The sequence below is a fragment of the Labrus bergylta genome, chromosome 8, assembly GCF_963930695.1.
Source record: "Labrus bergylta chromosome 8, fLabBer1.1, whole genome shotgun sequence".
NCBI classification, from domain to species: Eukaryota; Metazoa; Chordata; class Actinopteri; order Labriformes; family Labridae; genus Labrus; species Labrus bergylta.
In genome coordinates this window covers 11,540,886-11,560,921 of record NC_089202.1, presented here as the reverse complement: position 1 = coordinate 11,560,921, position 20,036 = coordinate 11,540,886, and the positions used below count along the sequence as shown (strand labels likewise).

The 20,036-nt window shown below is 41.6% G+C and overlaps 3 protein-coding genes across 5 annotated transcripts; 1 reads left to right on the top strand and 2 right to left on the bottom strand.

Moving 5' to 3' along the window:
- Positions 1-4: 4 nt before the first annotated feature.
- tex10 (testis expressed 10) lies at positions 5-9,236 on the bottom strand. The gene is made up of 16 exons (XM_020651939.3): positions 9,074-9,236; positions 8,608-8,811; positions 8,175-8,362; positions 7,732-8,058; positions 7,425-7,640; positions 7,050-7,302; positions 6,850-6,962; positions 6,359-6,606; positions 6,084-6,219; positions 5,302-5,471; positions 3,883-4,060; positions 2,813-3,032; positions 1,187-1,267; positions 891-1,075; positions 567-777; positions 5-470 (listed from the first exon to the last, which is right to left on the bottom strand). The coding sequence occupies exons 2-16, from the start codon at positions 8,788-8,790 to the stop codon at positions 348-350; spliced, it is 2,832 nt and encodes a 943-aa protein (XP_020507595.1). The 5' UTR covers positions 8,791-8,811; positions 9,074-9,236; the 3' UTR covers positions 5-347.
- Positions 9,237-9,626: 390 nt separating this feature from the next.
- si:ch211-197h24.6 (uncharacterized) lies at positions 9,627-15,783 on the top strand. Of its 2 annotated transcripts, XM_020651923.3 has the most exons (12): positions 9,627-9,782; positions 10,056-10,146; positions 11,286-11,316; positions 12,314-12,391; positions 12,484-12,623; positions 12,724-12,849; positions 14,147-14,192; positions 14,284-14,352; positions 14,466-14,842; positions 14,947-15,051; positions 15,174-15,270; positions 15,475-15,783. In XM_020651923.3, the coding sequence occupies exons 2-12, from the start codon at positions 10,072-10,074 to the stop codon at positions 15,516-15,518; spliced, it is 1,188 nt and encodes a 395-aa protein (XP_020507579.1). In that variant the 5' UTR covers positions 9,627-9,782; positions 10,056-10,071; the 3' UTR covers positions 15,519-15,783. The 2 variants fall into 2 exon arrangements, with proteins under 2 accessions (XP_020507579.1, XP_065813899.1); XM_065957827.1 differs by lacking the exon at positions 11,286-11,316 and having other exon boundaries at positions 9,733-9,782.
- A 166-nt stretch (positions 15,784-15,949) lies between these two features.
- rbm12ba (RNA binding motif protein 12Ba) lies at positions 15,950-18,468 on the bottom strand. 2 transcript variants are annotated; one of them, XM_020651921.3, is made up of 2 exons: positions 18,385-18,468; positions 15,950-17,845 (listed from the first exon to the last, which is right to left on the bottom strand). In XM_020651921.3, exon 2 carries the CDS (start codon positions 17,817-17,819, stop codon positions 16,140-16,142), a length of 1,680 nt encoding a protein of 559 aa, XP_020507577.1. In that variant the 5' UTR covers positions 17,820-17,845; positions 18,385-18,468; the 3' UTR covers positions 15,950-16,139. The 2 variants fall into 2 exon arrangements, with proteins under 2 accessions (XP_020507577.1, XP_020507578.1); XM_020651922.3 differs by lacking the exon at positions 18,385-18,468 and adding an exon at positions 18,054-18,257.
- Positions 18,469-20,036: the final 1,568 nt, after the last annotated feature.

The window sequence follows — 20,036 nt, the reverse complement described above, 5'->3', positions numbered from 1 at the left end:
GGCAAACTTTGTTTTAAATTTATTTTTCTTTTCAGTTTGACTTTTTTTTAAACAAACGGCAGCCACGTGCCTTCAAAAAACACAGGACAACAATCCAAAACAACCATTTTCAGAGGAGGCAGAATGAGAACAAATAGTTATTAGGCTAACAAGAAGCAATAAAGAGGCAGTTTAAGACAGAAAAGAAGCTATAAAAACAAGAATGTGAAGTATTCTTATTCACTAAAAAAAAAACCCTGCATTGTTCTTTCTGTGTAAAAGTTTAGATGTTAGGAATCAACACCACTGAGTTGTATTGTGTTCTGTTTATCAAGGTAACTAAGATGTTTGCGAGGGTAAACTGACGTTTAGTACATGTCTCGAAGGCCCAGGTTACCACGGCGAGCAGAAGAGCCGTGAGTCACAGTGACACTGTAACTGTAGAGTAAGTCTGTCAGCCACTGCTCCCTGGTCGACGCTCTTGAATACCTCTGAAACACACACAAGCAGAGAGAAAGAAGTTCATACCTTTTTATATTCCACTTTTAAATCCATCCCTGTAAATTTCAGCCTGGAGTTGTGCTTACTGTGAGCCGTTGTATGATCTCTTGCAGCAGACTGGCATTGGCGAGTAGCTGGTTAATGATCGGCGTATGCTGCAGCAGCATGGCCAGGATCTGTCCCAGCTGTGGAAGCTCATCCTCGCTCAGATCTCCAACTCGCAGCAACTGCAGAACCATTCGCAGAAGGCGAGGAACTGTGCTCAGTGCTGACACACAAGCGCCCCATATGGCTTCCCTGCAGATGTAACATACAATACAATCACTGCACCAGAACAATTAAAGTCAAGATTTCCTATAAACAGCAGATCATTTTCAAACAGAAAGCAGTAAATGGTTGGGTATCTCTACCTTTTGTGGTTAGTTTCAGCAGGTAACTCCTGCTGCAGGTTGATGAGTAGAGCCAGCAGGCTGAGGCAGCACTGAGACAAGAAGCGCAGCACGGGCTCGATCGGCAGGACGGACAGGTCCATTAGTCTGGATACAGCTCTGAGCAGCCCGGCTGCCATACTGTCAGGCACAACACCTAACTTTGTCTGGGAGAAATTTTTAAAAAATCCGGATAAAGACAACGTCAGATGAGTAAGAAAAGCGTTTTGAGGAGTCAAACAGAATATGATTGGGAATTATTTTTTGCAATTTCTTACCAGGTATTTGCAAATGCCATTTTGCAAGATGTCAAAGCATTGAGATTTTGAACCCAGTGTTTCCAGACTGTGGCAGACTTCCTATCGATGAAGCAGTTACATCTTCAAAAATTAATGTTATATCACACATGCTTTTTCATCAGAATTATTTCATAATAAATTCAGTTAAATCTTATGAATACAGTTTAACAAAAGTGTGGTGAATGTAGATGGTTTGTGCCTTCATTTGGGAAATGTGTTCGGTTTTTTTTTCTGTATCATTTTTTCCCCCCATAATTTCTGGTTCAAATAATTCACAATTAATGCAAACATTGAACAATCATTGGCATTTCTCGCACAATTCTGCTCACAATTTTCAAATACTGTCATGAAGTCACACATGGATCTCCCACTTAGACGAAGCAGTAAATAATAAAAGAAAATGAGCAGTGGCAGGATGAAGTGATGAATGAAGAACAACATGGGGAATACCTTCTGTCTCAAAAAGCTTTAACCTCTATTTTTCAGAAATCCACATCATCACAGTAAATAATCACAAGAAAGCAAACAGTATTTCTACAATCCTGTCTGGAAAAAGTGAGGTCTCCACTCATTCTGCTTGTACCAAATCTAAGCCTTACTAAAGAGCATCTAAACTCTACTCTCACTGTGATGGAGAAGAGACGCCCAAGAAGCTCCAAGAAACTTTTTAAAACGGGAAAATAAGACTCAGCTTTTGCTAATTACCTTCGCATCCAAATCAAATTTCTCATTAGCTTTTATCAATTTGATTTGTAGCGTGTGTGCTGAGGTGCAGGAGTGAAAGCAGCTAGCCAGTGTGTGTCTGAACACTGCACCTGTTGGCATTCTCCCCGTCATTAAAAACAATCCTGTCTCATTAGTAGAAACAGAGTTGACACAGGCCGTCCCTTAATGCCTCCCCCTCCCTCCCCTTTCACCACCACATGTCCCCTCCCTCCTCCTTCCCGCCACTCGCATGTGATTGACTCAGACAGGGAGATGAGCGAGGTGGGATCTGACTGCTTAATTAAGGGGCTGAATTTCTGATTATAAGCCCCTTATAAGCAGATTTGCCACAGCTTTATTACCCGTAATAAAATCCATCAGATCCACAACTTCCTGCCTTTTTCATCTTTTAATTTTTTTTTAATGTGCTCTTTGAAATCCACCACACCACTTGTTCACGCACTCACACACACACTTGCCCCAGGGCATAGTTACGTTAACGCAACTGTAATTTCGGTGCAGAAATGTCACACTCCCATCATGCCGTGGGCTCTCATTAGCATTTTGTGCATATCCACTATGCCCGATAACCACGCATCTCCAACCTGCGTTACGCGATAAAGGTTCCCCTCTCAGCCGGAGTGCAATGATAAAGCTTCCACCCTCTGAGCTCTATATAAGAGACAGAGAGGGACCGGGGGGACTGAAAGACCACTGCTGTGTCCAGAATATCAACACTTTTCAATTTCCAAACATTGTCTTTTCAGCTGCTCTCTTCAACACCCACCGTCATTTTTTTTCATGTTTCATCAAAGTTTTCTAATCGTCAGTGACTTTGGTAGAAGCTAACATGCAGAGGTTTGGGGTAGTTGTAGGTAAGATGGCGAGCAGTGAACGAACCTCGACAACATCCCAGTGGTGTGTGAACTGCTCCAGCGGCGTGGGGTAGAGGCTGAGGGGTGAAAGAGGTGAGGGAGGCAGGTAATCGTCCTCGTCGTCCTGCAGGGATGCGAGCCTGTCAGACGAAAAGCCTGTGAGGGTGGAGAACAGGAAGCTGATGTAGTCCACATCCTGCAGAGCCGCTTCCTGGCTCCCGACCAACCAGCAGCTCAGAGATGACCTGGAGAACATAACCACATTACACAATTACAGACACGTTATCTGGGTTTTCAAACTCAACCTTTCCTGAGTATTAAACGTCATCTTTCCAAATGTTTGCGCATTTTGGAAAAAGCATTGAAATTAATTTTCAAATCATGTTTTCCTGCGTATATATTCCTTTTTGCATCACTTTGGGCATTGTGCTGGGTTTTGTAACAGCATAACATTGAGGACACAGTTATTAAATATCTCTCTTTTGGCTTCAGGGGAGGATAGAGATGTTACAGTAGGGAAATCTGAGTGAATATTTTCAGTGCTTTTGAAGCCCAGCACGCACACCCGGACACAAGTGTCTTCTGAACTACTACTCTATTACGACACTGCATTCCAGACGCCCCAAAGAGCTCTTTGTAACACACACACACACACGCGCGCACACACGCACACACACGCACACACACACTTCCATTCCAATGACCTCAGCACTCCCTCCGCTGAAAGTTTGTCTAACACTGGCCCACTGACACAGGCAGAAGGTGACACACAAACACAGTCACAGGGAAAGGATAGCTGTGGCTTTGTAACAAACAATAAAAATGTACTGTCATTAGTTAGTAGAATATCTAACATACAGGGCATCCACATCAGCACCTGTCAACAGGTAGATAAACCAACCCATACGTTTCAATTTCAGATGACAGTGTTATGTTTGAAAGTACAACACTGCCATCTGGTGGTGGCAGGGAAGAGCGCTTCTACTGTTGGATACCTGATAAGCTTAATTGTCTTGAAAAAGTAAAATGCATTCCTCTTCTGGAAACAAACTGAGTTCATGAGGCCTCAGCAGGTGAATCAGTTTTAAATCTCACCTAAAGTGGACAATACGAATGAGAGTGGCTGCGAGACTGGCAGAGATTCTTCCAGCGGTGCAGCAGCAGCTCAGGTTGGCCAGCAGGGACTGGGACATCTTGGGCAGGAAGTAGAGCAGCTGCACCATTTGTTGCTGGGACTCTGCTGGTAACAGAACCACAACTCCCTCCTGTGGATCTTTACACACAAAACACACAGAAAGATACCACACTTCATATGTAATTAATTAGAGACAGCTATGCACGGTGCCCTGTGGGCATCTAACATGACGCTCTAAGACGAAAACAGAATCAATAGCAGGAACACTTGCCTAATATCTGACCAGTGAAAATGAAAGACAGGCAGACATAGCTGAAAGTGAGGGCCCAGATAACGTGTGTGTGAGCACCATGTTCTTTCTCTGACGCACATGCTGATGTCAGAAGACCTCAGACAAAAGGAGTCTTGTGATTGTAAATTGCTGGCTTTGCGGCACTTTCTAGCCATGTCTGCTACCCCCCCCCAACCCCTCCCCTCCCCTTTTTCGCCTCTACTGCCCCTTTTTGTAACACACCAGCCTAACTATTTGAACCTCAACCTCTTGATGCAGTTCAGTTTTGTTAAGTTTACTGGTTAGAAGCAATGAGAGCAATCGTCTCCTGTGGAAACCATGGTGGATCTTTAGTCTTTTTATGAATATGTTTATTGAATGGCTTACAAACATCTATACAGAAAGCTGGCTTTAACGTGATCTCTCTCCAAGTTAAAAAGTGCAAAAATTCCCAATACTTCCATGAACGTCTTTGGGTTTAAAGTTTTACATTTCCCACCTCTTAACCCATCCTGAGTCCATGAGTGCTGCCACATCAGGTATTTGCTAATTGCTATTTACAGATTCTACAAAAATATGAGATCTGTACACGGGTATGTCTGCAGAAAAAAACTGTCTGTACGGAGAGAAAAAGCAATCCACACAATCAACAGTAATAACACCCTTTCATCTGCAGTATTCTGACAATGAGTTATCTGCCTCTATTTATGAAATATGTCCATAAACGTGCAGCTTACAATCCATAAAGATCAAACATTTAAACTTGAGAAATAGTTGTGCTTGCTGCCAATCAGCTTTTAAATTCCCTGACTACCTGAAATGCATCAGAAATGATCGATCTGATGTCCATTCAACTGAAGAGCATTTTAAAAGTTGTTTCGTTCTCCTCCTGAGGACAGATCTGACAAAGCTTGCATTGTTTCAGTGTTACAAATCTGCATCACAATGTCATTTTGAAAAGCTGAAGACCCATTACTGGCAAGTAAATCCCAAGGAAATCTGTACATTTTTCAGGCTCACAACCCCGAAGGCAGCCAGAAGATCTCGTCCAACCTCTATGATCATTGTCCCTTGCCTTTGTTTTTGCTTTCCAATTTATTGTGCATACCGTAGAGCCTGCAGGCGTTTGTCTGCAGACTGTTGAGCAGATCTTTATTTCCTCGGGAAGCGGCAGCCTGGATGGACAGGATAAGTCGTGCCGAGAGGGCAGGGTTACGATGGCCCAGCTGGGACAATTGCACAGGAAGAGATGCCAACCAACAACACAGCACCTTACTCCTTCAAAGAGAAACAAGGAGGGGTGGAATACAGCCAGAGTTACATTAAAAGGAAACATAAGTTCAGAGGAAGGTTATAAAATAAGAGTTTCATTTGGACTTTCAATAGACTCATTGTGTGCATGTGAATGTGTGGATATGTATTTGTAACATCCTATAGGCCTAGAACGTAGATTACGACGATTAGAACACTAAGCTTCTATTTGTTTTCCCTCCACTCTATTGACAAACACAAAATAAAGACAAGAAATAAGTTTCAAGGAGGGGTTCATGGAAAAATCAGCAAGAATAAGACTTTTATTAAGACTGTACTGTGCAGTCTTAATAAAAGGATGTCTTGTACAGTACAAGTCGTCTAGCTTTTGCACAGACGATACCAAAACAGATTTATGAAGCTTTTTTTCCTGACAAATTGCAGAAAACCATCACGTCTCAGCAGCTTTGGAAGTAACATATATCTCACATTGTGGCGCCAACTGGCAGATAAAGTCAAATACAAAATGGTACAAAACAATAAGATGCTTCAGCTGTAACTATGTTCAGTTCAAGAATTGTAAATCTCTAGTTTGAAGATCTCACATGTTGGAAAAAAAAAAACGCAACATGACGGTACCTGGCTATGTGCGTGTGTCCTTGCTCCTGCAGGTAGAGCTTGCTGTAGAAGGACAGCAGCAGAGATCGTGTCTGTAGAGTCAGGTTCCTCTGCTTGTAGTACACATACACAGCTGCTAACAGCTCCTCTGTCACTGCTGTATAAATACAAACCCACATACACGCAGGAATGATTAAATGATTTAAAATTGATTGTCAAAGAACAATAAAATAGATACCCAACTCTGGGTGTGTTATGTGGCACACAGCCTTTTAAACAAAACTGCACATGCTTACTTTTGCTCCTCTGTGTGAGCACCATCTTCCACACAGTACCCAGCAGCATGTGGAGCTGTCTGTAGCTCAGTTTCACTCCGCTGCTTAGAGTGTCTCGGACAAACATCCTCAGAGGTGTCAGCCAGTCTCCGTCTGTCTCTCGGCCGACCCCTTGCCTCTGACTCAGGGACACCATGACCTGGCAAAGTGTGATGTTTAGGGCCAGGGGCTCCACTGTCAATCCTGGGACTGCTGCAGTCTGCTTACTCCTACAGTAAGGGCAGCAGAATTATAGTATCATTGCTAGTTCTATGAGTATTCAAAGCAGACTAAAAGAAAACGGATCTCTGATAGATTATATTGTCATTTAAATGGTTGAGCAGGTTAGAGCGAAAAAAGCAAAACCACAACCTTTGGATTATGATTAACACACCTGTCATGATCTAGATAACAGTGTTTAACTTAATATTAATAAAAAGAAGAAGAAGGATGCTAACAGTGATATTCCTCACCTTTTGAGATCAACCTTCTTTCTATGTTTGGGTGTGTCCCGAGTACCATAGGGGAAGTTTTTCATGAAGTGCTGCTTAAAATCTCCCAGGTATTCTTTATGAAACCACGCATCCTATCAAAAGATGAAGAGTCTTTTTTTTTAGTTCACAATTTCTTGTTAGAATAAAACACCGACATATATTTGCACTTGTCACCTAACCAGTGTATCTTGGTGCTCCTGCTGTGGCGCCAGTTTTCTCAGCAGCTGCAGAATCGACAACACTTGGAACATGACTGACATTGCCTCAGGGGTGAGCAAGTGAGCGCCCTCACTGCTGTTCGAGGGGCAGTCACTGGTACTGGCTTCTACCCAAACCTCTAACAAAAGAGGCACCAGAGTGGCTGCAAAGCTCTGAACAGAATCAGCCGAGTCCAGGCCCTCGCCCGCTGCGGGTCCAGGGTCCACCTCCGGTCTAATAAAATATAAGTATAAATATTGAGCGAGATCATGTTCCGATTTCTTATGCCATGATTTTGTTCACATTCATCTCCTATTTCTATTCCTTGGTCCTGACAGGACAATTCAGTATCCTACCTGAGTTTAAAGGTGGACCGTTGAGTTGGTTTGGCCCCAGAATGCTCATACACCCGAACGCCAACCTTGTTGTTGTAGCTGAGCTCTTCCCAGTTGAGATAGAGAGGTGTGAGCTTGTCCTCTCCCCTGGAGCCAGACACTCCTTCAGTTTGAACAAATATATCACTCTCCTCGACTGGTCTTTCCTCAACAACAGCCTGCAGAAAGCGCCCAAGCCTTGAATACAGACAGAAACAAGACAAATGTTTAGCACCTAGTATAACAATTCAATAAATCAACTCAAAACCGAATTGCACAAGGGTCAAACCTGGAAAGAACAGAGAGACGCCACTGCTGGCTTGTCACAGCCCTGCTCGGGTTAACGGACAATGACCATGTCCGTCCCTTTGCATCCGGCGTCTTTTTGGTACCGTTGCTACTTTGTTTGTGTGAGATCAACTCCAGGAAGTTAGTGAGGAGTACTGCAGGCCTTGCTGCTAGGAGAGCAGGGTAGTGTTCCAGTAACACATCAAGGACCTTCATGGCATCCTCCTGGATGCTTGGCTCTATGTGGGTCATGGCACATGACAGGTGGGCACTGAGGAGGGGGAAAAATGGAGCCACTCGTTCTGCAGGCACAGACTGCGCAATGAACCTGGAAACACAGGTTTGCACAAGTTCAAAGCTGAGCCCATGTTAAGTGAAAGAGCAATGGAAAAAGTTAATATTCACTGTACAATAGTATATCTGTAGCACTGAGACGAGGCTTACCTGAGCACGCGGGTAGCTGCTACACGAACGTTGCCATCCTTGTCTGTGAAAACAGCTGCAACTTCAGAAAGCAAGCGAGACAGATGCTGCTCCAACAGAGAGGGGTTGAGAGACAGCAACTCTTTCAAACCCACCAAGGCACCGTGTTTTATATTGGCATTGTGATGGTGGAGCTGAGACAGGAGGTCCTAGTGTCGTAGGATGACAGAGAGACAGACAGACAGACAGAGAGAGAGAGAGAGAGAGAGAGAGAGAGAGAGAGAGAGAGAGAGAGAGAGAGAGAGAGAGAGAGAGAGAGAGAGAGAGAGAGAGAGAGAGAGAGAGAGAGAGAGAGAGAGAGAGAGAGAGAGCAGACAAATGTAAGTAAACATAAAGTTGATCTGTAATGACAGCATGCAGGATAGTGGAACATCATGTAAAAGGGGAAGCTTACATTGATACCAAGCTGTCTGTGAGTGGTGGGACCAGAAGTATCTTTCTTCAGCTGTTCGGATAGATGAATTCCCTTGGTGCGGAAACTTGTGTTGGTTGCATTTACAGCTTTGGGCTTCGTTTTTCCCACCTTTAACTTCACCTTCTGGAAGTCATCCTGTCTCTTCTTCTTCTTAGACTTCATCACTGCAGGCTATACTGGTGTCTATGTTGCCAGAGATGCAGGTAAAATCCCACAATTGAATTAACAGGAGCCACCTTACCACCCTTACAATGATTACAGTCTATGGTTTTGAAACATCAATTTTACAGCACACAGTGTTCAAATTACTCTTTTTTTTTTTTACTGAGAATCCTCAGGTTGGGACAATATTTAAGTTAATACCGACACAACGGGGCAGCTACACTTACGAAGCGTGCAGCTCATTATTTAACATCATGCATGACGCTGGTTCATTTTTACTTACAGAAGAAATCCCTCGGTACCGTAAGAGGTTCACAAAGAATCAAACACCCACCCGGTGTCTACAGCCCTCTAATAACATTCAGCACATGTAATAAGAAAAATATTCTGCCTTCATAAATCTCGTGTCTGTGCATTGGGTCTGATTGGGTCCTTCATCTACTTGTTTACAAAGTTTTACGTTCCGACGTCCACCGCAGCGGAGCTCACGCTAAAACAAATCTCTGGTTGTGGTGTAGTAGTCGTGTTTTTAGATGCTGTTACAGCGTTTTTGCACCTTTGTCTGATTAATGCAAGTAATGTAATACATTTTGATTTAATTTAATCTCTCTCTATACACACACACAGCGATGTATATTTGAATACCCTGTTCAATTCAGAACCAGTAGGGATACCCTGGTGTACAAAACAAACGCACTGCATAGTTGCCCGTCCAAGAGCCTGCCTATATTAATTTATTTTTGTCTAAAGGCAGACTATTTACGGTAAAATGCGTTGTTTTATTGTGGGGGTTGATGTTGGGAAGGCGTGTGGATCTTAACTTAAATGTAAATAACATTTTATTTTATTTTTATTTTTATTTTAACAGGCAAACGTACAGCTCACCATGCTCCCAATGAGGCTCCTGTATGTCTTTTATCGTTTCAGCTGGTCTGTCGTCTTTGCTCGGGCTCGGAAGAATTCACAGTCTGCACTGAGTTACCTTGATTTCGGTAGTCAATACTATTTTATGTTTAGATATTTACGAAGAATATACGTTTGGTGTTTTAAACATGTGCCACAGTTCTTGTAGTTTTATCACAGTTTTTGTAGTTTTATCAAACACTGGTCAAACGTGACGTGTGGCTTCGCTAGGCCTAGCATAACACAACACAACTCAAACCTATTGGGTCGAGCTTTATCGTAACTTTTTCATTTAGGCAGACTTTTTTTTTTTTGTCCTAACATTAATGTTTTAAAATACGTTTTACTTCTTTGTCCAATAGTTTCTAAACAGAGGAAATGGAGGCTCAAGCTTCACTCAACAACCCTATGCTAAAAAATGGGCCGCAGCAAAACCACAGGAGGAATAACAGGGTGAGTATCGCAGTGATATTATGCGTTCACTCCACCAAATACACTTTTAAAATCACATTTTTGAGGGAACTTTCATCTGCTTTTGACAGTTTACCTGAAATGATCTTGTGCCCTGGCTGGTGTGGTGCCAGGTACATGAGTCCTCTGCAGGCGGACTTGGGACCGCTTTGTGCTCTTTGTTATGTTTGCATTCTGGTGTTTTTTTTGTTTTGTTTTTTGTTGCAGACGAAAATCACTGGTCTGGTCCACAAAGTTGTGGCCTGTTATCACTGTTGTGATTTAGAGGAATTTCCTCAAACAGTCAAGTTTGTCTTTCTTTGGTAGGCTGCTCAGTTTTTACTTCTGAGTGTTGTCACATAGTCATACAGTTATTCAGAAATAAGAAAACAACATTGTAATCAATGAAACACTCGATGTACCCATTTGATTTTGTCTTGTGCTTGGCTCTTCTGCATCCTGGTCTGTCTACAACACTCTTCAATAAAGGGGATGCTTTGGGACCATGTGGTCGCCACCCCCACCTCACGTCCTACGTCCTAAAAAAAGCAGAAACTACGTCATTATAATTTTTCGATCCACACTCCATCACTCCTCTTTTCTCTTCTTGAGAAGAGGGGGTGAGTGTTAACTCTTTTATGTTTGTTTTATGTCCACCTCAGATTCAGGCCTCCCAGAAAAGCCATTCTGGATGAAAGGCCACACACCGTGGTAGCTGAGCAAAAACATTTTCCAAACCTTGTTTTGATTTTTTACTTTAAAAAATGACTGAGGGCTTGACCCCAGTCTCTTATTGTGTTGCCACTGTAGACATTTTTGCATATTGAACTTTGTATTTCAGCCTTAATTCTGATATTAAATATTGCCATCTTATTAAACAGCTTTACTGTTGTACATTCTCATATGATGAGAATGTAGATCATTAACCAGACTACATGATAAAGACTCAGTGTAGACACTTGTCTCTGTGACTGCCGCTGCTTGATGCAGGGGTCATGGAGAACAAGGAAATGATTGGCTCTATGGCATACATAGGGTGGCGGACATGAACGAGGAGTTCAGTCCTCTGCTAAGTGTCATCCTGTCACTAATGCCTCTATGTGTCTCTCTCCTTCATGTGGGTTTATTCCCTCCATTGACAGAGAAAGCAGCCGCAGCATTCTGCTGAGATAGGTAAGTGATTATTACACACTGCCACTGCTGAGAGGTGAAGCGTTCTCTGCTTCATGTCATGGGGTGGTGGCATATTCACCACTCTTACGGACTCTCACTCAGAGATGGGGCAGTTGCAGTGACATGATCTGTGTTTGTTGCTGCAGAAAGAATCTTACAAAACGTTATCCACTGTGTTGCACCCTTACTGATATTTAGAAAAGCCACTTCGCAATATGTACATCATGATTTCAAAAGAATGACTTATACTGAACAATTAGAAAAAAGCCAACCCATTCTCCTTAGATGTTGTTCGTTGAAGTTGAGCATCATTGGCTCCATAAGATCCCCCAGACACCGACTCATGGTCTTGAAAATGTTTGACATACAACTGTGGGTTTGTGACAGTTGCTGTTCAGGATATCGATGCACTTTCGTGCTTTGATGGTTGTATGAACCTTTTTTTCCCCAGAATACTGCTGAATACAGCATTCTTTTTACATGTATTCTTAGTATTATGCTGTTTTGAGATACTGTTTTACTTGATGTCTTAATCCGAGTTTAACTCTCGTATTGTAAATCATGCAGACAGTATCAAGCTTTTGCAGTTCATCTGCTTCATTATTGTGAAACGGAAGTTGTACTTCTGTAGTTGGGCAAAATTGGGAGCAATGCATCATGGAAGATGATGTCCCTCAGCCCAATTCTGGTCTAAATGGGGGTTAGCAGAGAACTGTTGTTTTTGGTCTTCCCCTCGGCTTCAAAGGCACACATGAGGAGTTTGGGTATCTAATGGTTGTTCAGATAAATATAAAACGTATCAGCTTTCAGACACTAAAGGTACTCACCTCCTTATCCTCTTCTTCACTATGATCATTACGATTATTGTTTGTCTCTTGTGAAATTGATTGTGGGTCACTGAACGAGTTTGTTGCAAGTGAACCTTTTGCACAAGTTTGTCAGCTGTGGACCATTATAAAACGTGTGCTTTCTGCTGACCAGTGTTATGTCTTCTCAGTATTTACCAAAGGCTCCATTATTCAGACTATGCCCAGTCTCAGCAAACTGTTGAAGGGGGTCCCAGAGTGCATCGTTGGTGAGCAGAAGTGCTATTTTCCCCACAAATCTGTTAGCTTCTTTTTCTTCCTGTATTGAAATGCAAAGCCAACTATCATGATATGTCTACAGGTCTTCAATATGTCTGGGAGTACAGAAGCCCAAGCAAATCTGTCCCACCCCACTACCAGTGCAAACTCTGTGCTGTCTCCCGCTTGCAGCATGATATGGTTGCCCACGTGAAAGGCTGGAAACACAGCTTCAGATACTTGGTATTTTTTATTATTATTTTTTTTAATCAAAAGTAAAACCCAGAAGAGTTTGAAGTAATTCTTAATATTTTATCATTATCATATCTCTCCTTGTGCACAGAAAAAGGTTCACCCTGAAAAGCTCACCTGTGAAGAAGAGGAGGCCGTCAAAGACCCCACTGTTAGGAAGACAATTAAAGAAGCTGCAGCAGAGGTCGAGAGTGTAGAAGGCAGGGGCCAACTCAAGGTAAGTCTTGTTGGGATTCACTAGTGGCAAAAACATATAAAAAATGTGGGATATTTTCTACCATTGCTTCCTGTAATGCTCATGTTTGTGTTAAAGCTGGCTGTTTTTTTTTAAAAACATGACACGATGGTGGGACTTGTTAAATGTGACAGATTTTTTTTTTTTAACCTCTTTTTGATTTAAAAATTTAAATTTAAGCACTGCTATACCGTATATCACAATGCGACGTAACATTAACTATTTAGATATTGCATTGTCATTGTGCGGTTATCCTGCCCTTTACATAAAAAGGCTACCCATCAGGAATGTGATTAAAGGCATTGGGAATCGTATACATTAAAGTTAAATATGTTAAATAAACATGATCAGGAAGCCTGTTGTGTGGGGAGGACACCTAGGATGGCCGAGCACGGACTGATTGAATTGTCACTTAGACCAGAACAATATCCAATAGGGATGCAAACTGACTGAAGCAGGAAGCACAACAAACATAACCATGGCGACGACAGCAAACGCAAAGCGTAAAGTTAGATGGATGTCATAAATTCAGGACCAACTTGTTGATTTGTGGCAACAACACGAGTGTTTATACAACGTGTCCTATAAAACAAACCACAATCAAACTGACAAGGACAGGAGTTTGAGCAAAATGTTTTGGATGTACCAGATCCATAACATGTTTTTTTTACTCTTAAGTCACGTTTGACCACTGAAGTTTACACGTTTTGATAGTTGAGACTCTGGTTGTTGCTGAATGAATCTGAAAAAGTTAGTGTGTGGTGTGCTGAGTTGGTCGTCTCACACACTAAAAGAACTGAACTGTTAATCTGTTATGATTTGTTGTCATTTGTTGGGTCTCTCATATTTTGAAGATAGTTTAAGATTTAAAAAATATTTTATTGTGTACCAGGCCTTAGTTCTTCTGGAGCAAGCCCTCACTGACACTATATCATTGCAGTTCATGAGAGAGCAGTGCTATTTAGGACTATACGCAACTCAGAATTTTGTCACTCAGATCAGATTTTGCGGTTCAATGCCAGGCTTCTGCTGTTATTCCCTTTTTTCATTTGAGCAATAAATTGAACTTCTGTATCAGCTTACAAGATTTTTGTTTTTTTGCCACAAAGGCTGGCTGTTGATGGTGAATTCTAAAATAGCCAGCTGAGTCTCATCACTGCCTTTTTATTGTAAAAAACACTGCATAGTAACAGAAACTTAACATATACAAGTTGAAACATTGACATGAAAATGCTTATTTTATTTATTTTCGGCTCTTTTTTTTCTTCGTGTCTCTTAGGTGATTCTGAAAGAGCCCTGTGAAGTCATTGCTTTCAAAGGACTTCGTAAGTTGTTCTGCCACAAATGACTTAAAGAATAAGTATTTCCTGCTGGTTGGTTACTTGAGTTGAGTTCATGTCCATTCCTCTCACTCAGGTTCTGCGACCCCTAAAGCTGTGCCTCCTCCAGCACTAGGAATGGGACTTAAGGGACCTCCACCCTTTGGTGAGTCTTTTTTAATTCTCAAGAAAAATCTGCACAGTCATGCACATGTATGTCATTATTCTATTGAATTTATTTATGTGCATTTTAAGGTAGTGAACATGTTTCCTTCTCAGGTCCCAGGTTCTCTGACCAGCGGTTTCCTCCTCAGGGGGGTTATCTCCCTGAATATCCAGTGGGAGACTATGGGGAGCCTGGCTTTGGAGGGTACTCGACTGGGAAAGATTTCCTTGACTCTGGTATGGATCGAGGACCTTTCTCAGATGGCATGGGTCTACACCCAGCTGGGGATGGTTTTGGACCAGGTGGAGATACTTATAGAAGGGGTGGACTATTGGAGAGCCCAGGAAGACTGTATCCTGATGAGTACCGGGGCAGCCAAGGGGGGGGGGGCTTAATGGACAGACCAGTTGACAAACCAGTGGAGAGGACTGGCCTGCTAGGAGCAGCTCCAGATAGTAGCAACCTCTCCAATAAACTACTCACTTACCTGGTATGCATGTCTAATTTCTCAGTTTCTCTGCAACTTAACAAAATTGGCGTTTTGTTAAAATAATGCATATTTTCACAATGTACCACAAAAAAATCTTTCTGTAGGATTCTTTCCGGATAGAGAATGAGAATGACGCACAGCTGGTGCTGAAGGTGACACAGAAACTAACAGACGTGCTGATGGAGTACAGACTGAGAAGTGTATCGTCGGTATGGTGCTCAATTGTATTGCATAAAGCATGTTCCAACTGTCAAATTTTAATTTGGAAGTGCATGTGCAACTTGTACATCTGCTCTTCCCTAATTATATGTCTTCCCCAATTCCTGTTTAGGGCTCCAGTCTGAACAGCTTTTCAATGAGCTCAACAAGTTTTTCTTCTACACCCTCAAGACTGCCAAGCAGCGACAGATACTCCAGTAGTCTCTCAGGTTAGTAAACACAAATCTCCTCATCAGCTTTCCAATTGATGTACCTCTGACTCAAGCGTAGGAGTTCATGGTATTGAAAATGTTGACTGACAGATGCCAAAGAAAGTTTTTTGTCTCACATTTAAGATAACATGGAAGTCAGTGTTAGTTGCGCATCTTTCTCAATGTTGCCTTTTTGTTGATTGTTATTTTCTGTGCCTGCAGGTCCCAACAGGTTCTCCGATGGGCCATCCAGGTTTTACAAATGACTTCAAGATGCAACACCTTCGTCTTCTTATCCATCTGTCCAAAGTGCACCGCAGACAACACTGTCCATGAGATGAAAATTTGTGTACCTTTTATTTGACTAAGGTTCTCTATTGCTAAGTAGTTTTTTTTTTTTTTATGTTTTTGACCTCTTAAGAGGTTCTCATTTTGGCAAGTTTTATGAAAATGTTTTCTGCATCTTTAACTGATCATAAGCAGTAGCTTAGTGCAAGTGTATACTTTTATTAAAAGTATTTAAAAAAACAACCCATGTTTTGTCATTTCTGTATAGTTCTTCCTTGCTGTTGGTTCATTTCTGTTTTCATATTTCTACAGGAGTCCCCCCCCTATAGTTTCATCCTGGTCCATCTTATCAGAGTCAAACATAGCCTCTTAATGTTGATGTTGTCTTGTGTTAATTAATAGACCAATAAACAGTTCTAATACATTTATTTTAAAATGTATAAGATGTCCTCAGAGGGAAAGTGTAGAAATTTTACATCATGATGAAAACAGTTACAACCAGGAAACGTAACTCAGTAGATTACAGTTGAAAGATGAACTGTTTAGCAAACTTAACAACTCCCAATCACTCCTTGATCACTGTGCAGGCATTTGATCGTTCACTTTAACATTTCTTGCCCCAAGATGTCTTTCATTTGCTTCCCATTTATGGGAGTGAGAAGCACTTCAGACCCCAAGAAGTCCCGTCTGTGGAGTCTTTGAGCAAGTGAAGCATGCTTGGGTGATTTAAACTGGACCACGGCCTCACCAATGCCCCTGCCGTCACTGTCCCGCAGCAAGAAGATATTCTCTTTGGCAAGTTTGTATTTGAAGAAAAGGCTTCTTATCTGACTTTCCTGTACGTCAGCTGGCATGTTTCTGACAAACAGGCACGTCTGGGCTGCTGGGTCTCGGTTCCAGCTTGGTGGTTCAACTAGATCAGAGAAGCCCGTTCGATTCATTCGTTTGTTTGTGCCCATCTTCAGAGTATGATTCTGACTCCTTGGATGGGTTTTAGCCATCATTTTCCTCATCATGAACCTTGTGATTGATGTCACCTCAATGGCAGCAGAGCCCACATGGCAACCATCAAGGTTTATTGCATAGTCATAATCTGCAGTGCATTTAAAAATGATAAAAGCTACGTCGGTTCTATTGCCTTCCTGGTCAAGAAAATGCAGTACATGTTTGTGTGGAATGGTCGGGCATCCAAATAATTCTTTTATTTCAGTCTTTGTCATCGTGGGGGGCAGATTACTGACCTTCACAATGTACTCTTTCGTTGGCCATATCGTAGTTAAGTCATCACATTTCGGCTTTTTCGCTGATTTAGATGACAGCAGGCTGATAGGTCCCCTCTTCATCCACAGTACAGAGGGGGGTTTGTGGTTTGGAGTTTCTCTAAAAGGGCTTCGATTAGGTTTCAATCTGGAACCATCATCCAATGCATTTTCACATTCATGCAGTGCACTAGTCCACATCTTCTCTGTTGCTCCACGGACCTCCACGGTGAAGTTGCCCAGCTGGTGTTGATTGAAGAGAAGTGCATCACTTGCATCCTGCATGTTGGCGAACTTCACAAGGCAGCCATGGCTAATTCCCAACTTCACATTCACTATGACTTCCTGCACAGTCAACCCTCTGAAAAACTGACAGATGTCATCTTTTGTGGTTGAGGCTGGCAGACCGAAGAGCCTGACATAGCCTGGGCTTGAAACCAGACTTTGCTCTTGTGTCTGTACCTCATCAGACACAGCTGTGGGGTCAGCCTTTGTTTCATTTTCTCCCTGATGGAATGACTGGAGACCTTGAAGAACAGAGCAAACTCCGAGGATAAAGGCAGTACCTGAATCAAGTGAGGGTGCAGTTGAAGCTTGCTGACTTGTAGCAAGTGACAGTTTCCTGGGATCAAGTGGTCTTGTAGGTCGTAGATCTGCCTCTTTGGGGCTAGGAATCCTTCCATTCAAATGTGGTTTTGCACCCTTGGAACACTTTGTTCCTTTGTCTGTGACCTGCGCAGGGGAGCGTTCCTTCTTCTTTAACAATGACTTAAGTTTGAGCTCCATTTCTGCCATGCTGCTTATATGCAGACTCACCGGAGACCCCTTTAGAACATTTCCTGTCAACCGCATGGCGAGCTGGGCATCCCTTTCTGTGTTAAATGCAATAAACGCTTCTCTCAGACTTCCTCCAAGTATGTAAACTCCGCCATCTGGAATGTGAAGGAATTCGAAGAATGAACGTATATCTTCAGTGCCGGCCTTCACGTCGAGGCCTTGCAGTCGTAAGATTATTGCCATTTTGTACAACAGGACAGCAAAGGTTTCTGAAAATGTAAAGGAGAACAAAAAAGGTGAAAAACATACACAAGAAAGACGACAAAAACGTAAGCCCGAAGTAGTATGATAATCATGGCGCTAAAATCACGTGCGTCATAAACCAGTCTGAAAGGAAACTGCCAAGGTGGGAAATGGAAAAAAAAAAAAAAAAAAAAGTTTTCTATCTTCTTGAAACGCGCTAAAAAAAATACTCACATCAACAACTGTACAGCATATATATTTGAAAAGAGGCTGTTTTTGAGAACGTCGCCCTGATTCTTTCTCACGTTTATCATGGGTATGATGCTGAAAAACTAACTGCGGTCTCAAGCGACTCCTCGATCCGCCTCGAGTCTCATCAACAATCAGCGCAGAGGTTCAGCGGGGACTTTCCTCTGTCACTCCCGCTGCTCAAATACCTGCTTCAGTTCAGCAGAGAGCCGAGCTTTAGCGCCCACTACTGGACCGGAGTGAGGGCAAGTACTCCTCATTCTGTGACATGATTCTACAACCAAGAAGGGTTAAGAGTAAAGACTTAAAAACGTACCTGAGTTTGAAACCACTTAGGCTACAGGTTCAAAAGGTTGATTGAAGACAAATCATTTAGCACTGGTTTCCCCTTCATTGCAGAATATGAAATCATATTTACATAGGTAAAAAGAGGAAGTTAACAGCTAGAATATTTGCTTACATTTCCTGCCAAAAGTCCCTACAACCCACACACACACACACACACACAAACACACACACACAAACACTCTGTGGAATATAGCCGCCCACAAGAACCCAGCCAACCAACTCTTTTAAAAATGTTTCCTCAAAGATGTATCAAACACATTTAGACATGTATCAGACCTGTATCTACCTTCATTTTGGTTTGAATTTACAACATTAGTGTAATTTAATCAAGTTCTGTCAGTTCCCTCTGAAACCGCCCACACTTTCCAAACGATTTATGACTGTCACCTGCTTTACTTGCTAAATGCAGTTAACATTAAATCACAAAAGTAAAGGCCAACACTTGGTAGATATAGCCTACTGAATAAATGAACTCTGTTCACCTTGATTTATAATAATGTGCAGTTCATTTCTGTTGACAGCATAAGAGAGGGGGTTATTTTTTTTTTCAGGAAAGTTGAGTTGCACAAAAAATGTCTATTCATTTGATCATTGGCAACTCTTTGTCATTTCTTTTTTTAATAGCTTTATTCAAGAAGAATATTGTAATCAAGCGAAACAGTAGCACATGTAAATCAGGTAAAGGGCAGATTATGCTAGATAATAAAACTGCATACAATACAGGAAGTTATAACAGACAAAGTGAATAGCCCATAGCCTATATAAAAGTATAGCCTACATAAGAATACTTAATAAGATAAATCATGATTTGAATAGTGGTCTCTGGGAAAAAGGTTTTATAGAAATTCATAAATTTGTTAATTTTTTGTTGTTGTTAATTAAAAGGATTTATTTAAGTAGGGACTTTAGTTACTAAAAATGTAGGAAGTGATTCTGAGAACTTCTCTTTGTGGATGAACATTTTTGCATATAGTATAATGAAGTTACATATTTAAAAGCAACATGTTCTTTATTTTCATTGAAACAAATAACATCTTTGAGGACAGTCAGAGGCCAGAAAAAAATGAGGCTCTGGTCTTCCAGAATCTTTCTGATGATTTACATTCAAAAAAAGGTGGGAGATTGTTTCTGTATGGTTTTTACAAAAAGTGCAACACACATCAATATCTGTAAACTTGGCAATAAGGCAATTAATCGGGTATATTTTATGTTGAATTTTGAAGCCTCTATAGCCTTGTTTGTAATACAGCATCTGTAAGGTAAAAGCCAAGCCCTTCTCCAGTTAATGTGCTCCATTTTAGACCTCCAGAAAAACTTTACTCTGGGAACTAATTTATTATTTCTTTGAAATGTCCGGCAAACATGCTTACTGTTGATTCGGAATCTCTTGGATGTATTGAAATTGATTACAACTAAGCTGCTAATATCTTTGTAAAACAGGCTGACAATGTTGATGAAGTTAATACCAAAACCAAATGCCTTGAGGGATTGCAGAAGAAATCTGTGTTTGATTGTGTCAAAGGCTTTGTAAGCATCCAAAAATAAAATAATTAAATAATTAAATGCTTTTGATTTGACTGCATCTGCATAATATAAAAATATAAAATAAGTCTTAGCCTA

What these genes read in the sequence shown, in the direction of transcription:
- tex10 (XM_020651939.3), bottom strand. Translation starts at nt 8,790, where the DNA reads ATGAAGTCTAAGAAGAAGAAGAGACAGGATGACTTCCAGAAGGTGAAG. An exon ending in GCTCACACAGAGGAGCAAAA is followed by an intron (nt 6,220 to 6,358) that starts GTAAGCATGTGC and finishes GTATTTATACAG; the next exon opens with CAGTGACAGAGGAGCTGTTA. An exon ending in ATTCGTATTGTCCACTTTAG is followed by an intron (nt 3,033 to 3,882) that starts GTGAGATTTAAA and finishes TATGTTCTCCAG; the next exon opens with GTCATCTCTGAGCTGCTGGT.
- si:ch211-197h24.6 (XM_020651923.3), top strand. Translation starts at nt 10,072, where the DNA reads ATGGAGGCTCAAGCTTCACTCAACAACCCTATGCTAAAAAATGGGCCG. An exon ending in ATAAACTACTCACTTACCTG is followed by an intron (nt 14,843 to 14,946) that starts GTATGCATGTCT and finishes ATCTTTCTGTAG; the next exon opens with GATTCTTTCCGGATAGAGAA. An exon ending in GACTGAGAAGTGTATCGTCG is followed by an intron (nt 15,052 to 15,173) that starts GTATGGTGCTCA and finishes ATTCCTGTTTAG; the next exon opens with GGCTCCAGTCTGAACAGCTT.
- rbm12ba (XM_020651921.3), bottom strand. Translation starts at nt 17,819, where the DNA reads ATGGCAATAATCTTACGACTGCAAGGCCTCGACGTGAAGGCCGGCACT.